Source organism: Austrofundulus limnaeus, unplaced genomic scaffold (genome assembly GCF_001266775.1).
Source record: "Austrofundulus limnaeus strain Quisiro unplaced genomic scaffold, Austrofundulus_limnaeus-1.0 Scaffold6, whole genome shotgun sequence".
Taxonomy (NCBI): Eukaryota; Metazoa; Chordata; class Actinopteri; order Cyprinodontiformes; family Rivulidae; genus Austrofundulus; species Austrofundulus limnaeus.
Window position 1 is genome coordinate 1,747,190 of NW_013952408.1, and position 4,740 is coordinate 1,751,929.

At 42.8% G+C, this 4,740-nt stretch overlaps 1 protein-coding gene across 3 annotated transcripts in view; it reads right to left on the bottom strand.

Moving 5' to 3' along the window:
- The window catches only part of sntg1 (syntrophin, gamma 1), a 52,010-nt gene extending 48,485 nt beyond the window's left edge, over positions 1 to 3,525 (bottom strand). For 2 of the 3 annotated variants that reach the window (XM_014030061.1, XM_014030053.1), the window contains exon 1: positions 3,108 to 3,190. Coding sequence is in view for 1 of the 3 variants with exons in the window: in XM_014030044.1 (XP_013885498.1) it covers positions 3,108 to 3,188 (81 nt within the window). In the remaining 2 variants the exon portion in view is untranslated. Of the gene's footprint in view, positions 1 to 3,107 lie in introns of all 3 variants that reach the window. The other variant, XM_014030044.1, reaches the window with a different exon arrangement.
- Between the last annotated feature and the right edge of the window lie 1,215 nt (positions 3,526 to 4,740).

A 4,740-nucleotide genomic window follows, 5' to 3' on the forward strand; every position in this document is an offset into this window, starting at 1 on the left:
AGATTACAATCTAGTAACCAGGATAACTGCTGGTGGGCCAAATCAAATGGCTTGGCGGGCCAAATTTGGCCCGCGGGCCCCACTTTGGGCACTTCAGGGTTTGAGGGACAGTGGATGCAGGACATTAATATTTGAGCATTGTGATTTTAACRTTTTTGTTTTTTGAAGATAGAGTTGAACATCTAAAACAACTGTAATTATTCAAACAGATGATGATGTTAAAAAAATCAAACATACAAAAAATAACAGGACATTTCAGCAAACRTTTATATACATTATAAGCCCACTAATACTCATATTTGATCAACCTATGAAATGTCCCATGAGCCTTTGCTGCCTGATGACAAACTTTCTCCAAGTGAACGTGCTAAAAAACAAACGAGGGCCGCACTGGCTGCTAGCTTAATAATAATAATAAAAAAATAAAAGGAATCTTAATGAACCAACATTAGCAAACTTTTCTCACTGATATTCCTCCTAATACGGTGTGCCTTCTTGGTTAATGTTGCCTCTGGTGAGTTACTATAAACCTGTGGTCTAAACAGCTGTTCTCGTTAGCCGGGCTGTAAAGGCCACATTGTTTATTTTCCTACTTAAAATAAAATCTTCCGTTTGAAGCTGCTTGGAGCTATTTTAGGTTCCAATCTGCTGTATTAGATTGAAAATATCAAATGGAAACACAATAACGGAGATTACTGTGTGAACCATCCAGGCTGAGCTGCTACTTTAGTTTGAGTCTGAGCAGCGGTGCTTAACGAACAAGCAGACTCCACACATTAATCAACCGTGACCCAAAATTGTCCGGCATGGGCTACATAGAGGTACAAAGCAAACACCGCTCACCTTCAACAGAAACCCTCTGCGGGAGGAAGTCTATAGTTGGAAGCGTGCTTGGTCATACGTAACGCAATCATTTATCACTGTGGATAATCCGACCCCTTATTGGTTTTCACGAGGCGCTCGTCGCCCACGTTTAAGCGAGTAGGTCCGTGTTGCAGTCCTGAACCTCTAAATCAGATCGGCCCGGGCGACGAGGCGCATGTCAATGAGAGTTGTGCCTTCCCCACTGTGAAGAACTGGGTGTGCATTCGCTTCATTAGCCGCCAGTCTCCGTTAGGACAGACTAATGGTTTTCTTGTTGCATGASAGTGGCTTTGTGGCACGGACCGCTATTAGATTCTTCTCCGCACGGCCTCCTTCCTGAGAGAAAAATCTACAGTTTCTTTTTATTCGTGCAGCTCGTACATCACCCCGCAGTAAAGGCACGTCGTTTCTCCTCCACAAATTTAACATCTGGAGCAGTTTGTATGGATGGCTGACCAAACAGTTGCTATAAAAGCCCCCATAGAAACATCAGGTGTTTCACTTTTTCCCCCCCTCTCACCACTGAGCTCTTGTAATGAAGATGTCCAGCCTTTCAGTGGCACTTTGTAGTCTCTAAAACAAAAGGAAATAAAGTAGAAAAATGCTTACTTTTTACTTTTTGTTCACCTCGTTTGGACTTTCTGATTTTTCGCTGTAGCTTCTGTCGGGTTTTTTTGTGCCTTACTTTTCGAACACAGCTTATTTTCGTGATTAAGTGAGGTCACCTAATAAAGCCATGTGGTATTAAAAAAGGCACTTCTGCCTAATTCGGAGCACCGAAAAGCGTAACCCTTGAAAATTTAGAGCAGCTCAGTTACATATCAAGCACGTTGGGTGTTGCTAGGGGGAGTGCAACAGCACTTTGAATGTGTTAACATACAAAATTGATGTCAACGTGCAACATTCCCCGCTTTCAGTGACGCCCAAGGACTGCTGATCTCACTAATAGATTTCAAGATGTTTAACTGCTCTAGGTTTTTTTTTTTATTTTTATTTAAACGATCCAGTGGGGTTTGGTGGGCRGAGAGGAAGCAGATTACTGATGAGCGCCGAGAAGCATTTGGTTGCGTGGAGCAGATGTTGTTTCCAAACCATTAAGGACGTGTGTCAACTTTAGGCCACGGATGGGTTTGACTGCATGTCAGTCTCTTTGTAGAGTGCAACGCTTTGACGGGGTCTCAAAGAAAGTTGTCAGACAAGACCGTTTCACTTCTTGTTTTTCCTTCATCTGGTCTTTTTTTTATGTAGCCCTGTCACTTGGCCAAACTACTCTTTGATTTAAGACGTAGCAGAAAAAAAAAAGATGAGGGGAAGGGAAGAAACTGACAGCTCAGTGTCTTTCCTTTTTATGCACGAAGGCGAGCCTTTGAGTACATCGACTTGCACCTGATCTGTGTCCAGTGAATAAATCAGCTCGTATCTGTATGCCAGTAACCTGACAGGCACTGAAGTGAGGTCTGCTTGGTAAACCTCAGCTGCTCCGATTGTCCATCAAGGAGAGGAAGAAGGCAGTGGTGGAGGTGGTGGGGGTGCAGCCCCCTGCCACAGCAGTTTACTGTAAGAGAAGCATCATAAATTGCCTGAAACGCTGAAGGATTCAGGAGTTTTCTGCAAGAATAATAAAAGGGCCAGAAGCAGCGGCGGCGGCGGCGGAGGCAGCAGGCTGAATTACTCCTCAGCTTTCTCACAGATGGACACTGCCTTCATGCTACTTCCAAGCTGCGAAGGATCGAGAAACAAGGCGCAGGACTCATGAGTGATTTGTGAATGACTRTAAAATTCTCTCTCCCTCTCTCTTTACCCAAGGAGGGATGCTGCCTCTGATCCAGCTTTGGGAGCCTACTTCCAGGCAGCTGAATAACCACTGTGTGGATGAAAAGAGGTCTGCTGCCACTGCACTGGCTTGAGGAACTGCGGTTGCTTGCCTGTGTGTACCTGCACTGATGCAATAAGAGAGAGAAAGAAAAAAACACAAGGTTTGTGCGAGCCCACGTATTTCCCTGCTAATCTCCTGATCAAGATGTTTTCAGSCAAGTTCCCACTCAGAGCTCTGCACAAATCTAACTATTACAGGTTGAAAATGGGATTTACTATCATTTGGACCTGAAAGGTGGTTGGTGAATAAATTCTGGCAACATTAAGGTAAATGAAGCAAATGTACATGGTGGTTTATTTAAAGGTTGTAAGTGTGAATAATTAATAAGGCAATGTAAAAACAAAAAAAAAGGACACATGAGGCTTACCTGATTTTCTTGTAGGCTAACAGGTGGTGATTTCTCATAAAGATCTCCCCATTTTCTTTTTTTATCACTCCTGTCCTTCATCTGACGCCTTTTGCTCTTTCATTTTATTTTAGTGAAGATGCAACGGTTGCCTAAAGATCTCCACGAAATCACAATAAAATCCCTTGTGGCAGCATCGCCCACACGGCATCCAGGTCCACTACAACACTGTGGTGTGCAGAAAGGGCGACGGGTAGAAGCAGCAACACATAAAACCTTGGGTTTTTATTTTATTTTTTTATCTCCCTTCTTCTGTCCTGGGAACTCGTGCTGCTTTCAGGGGCTCCTCTCTGTCGACATCCCTGGCAGAGGGTCCGGTTTCACAGCTCCGACCTTCTTCTTCTTCTTGTCTCCGTCGCGCATCGTGCCGCTGCCGCTGCCGCTGCTGCTGCTGCCAACAAACAGGACTGGAGCTGGAGAGATCACGCGCGGCGCGGCGCGCTCAGGAGCTGCGTTTCAAACCCCCCCCCCCCCCCCCCCCCCAGGACAACTCTGGGACCATAAATATCGCATGTGCCCACTTATTTCTGCACAGTTTTCCCCCCTCTCCGCTCTGTCACGTATATGTTAAAGTAAAATGATAATAATAAATAAATAATAATAAAACTGACAAAGCTTTCTTATTTTATTGTGACACTGTTCTTCAAGCTTGTACGAGAGCAAATGAAAAATTTCAAAAAAAATCTTTTATGTTTGTGGAGGTTCAGATTGAGAAGTTGTCGCCTCGCTTTATTTATATTTAAAGAGCAGCCGCAGGGTTGGAGTTGGGGATATGAGTCGATGCATTAGTTATGATGGTGAAGGTCAGGGCGTGGAGATGAATCTGTCTTCTTTAAGTCACAAAAATCAAGTTCTGCTGAAGATTTCAGGGTGACGACTTGGTTTAACATCAGGGTTAAGGTTCAGAAGAATGAAAGGTTACGCCGTGGTCGTGGTGAGTTTAAGACTTTAGGACGTGAATAAAAGTCCATTTTTTTGAAGACTGACATTTAATAATCTCCAATAATAATAATGGTTCTGCTGGAGGTTTCTTCCTGTTCAAAGGGATTCATTCCTTTCCACAGTCGCCAYAGTGGTTTCATCAACTGGCCTTTCATAATGTAAATGGTATACGGGATCATATTAGAATGTGTGGATGCTCATTCACTAAGATCTATTTTTCTTCCACACATTTGTTCAGCATGTCTTTTTGTATTATTTCGACAATTTATATTTCAAAACTTCTAGCTCCTTCGTGACATTCCAGATATGACATTTGGTATTTCAGCAATTCACTTTAGTCTTTTTTAAAGCTCATTTCAGCTCTTTTCAGCATTTTACAGTTATTTTTCCAACTTCTTAATATCAGCTTTGATGCGCTTCTTTTTGCTTAGTATTAATTTAAGCTTTTTGTGCTTCTTTCAGCTTCATTCTGCTGTTTTCAGATTTCCACCTTTTCAGCTACTCTGGCTCTCTGCGGCTAAATTCAGCTAAATTTATGTTTTGGTGATCAGTTCAGCCTTTTTTTTCCCAACATGCTCCTTTTTTTGCTCATTTTTAGTTTTTTCTTTAGCTAAATTCACTTTTTTCAAAGGTTTTCAGCTTCTTACTGTTT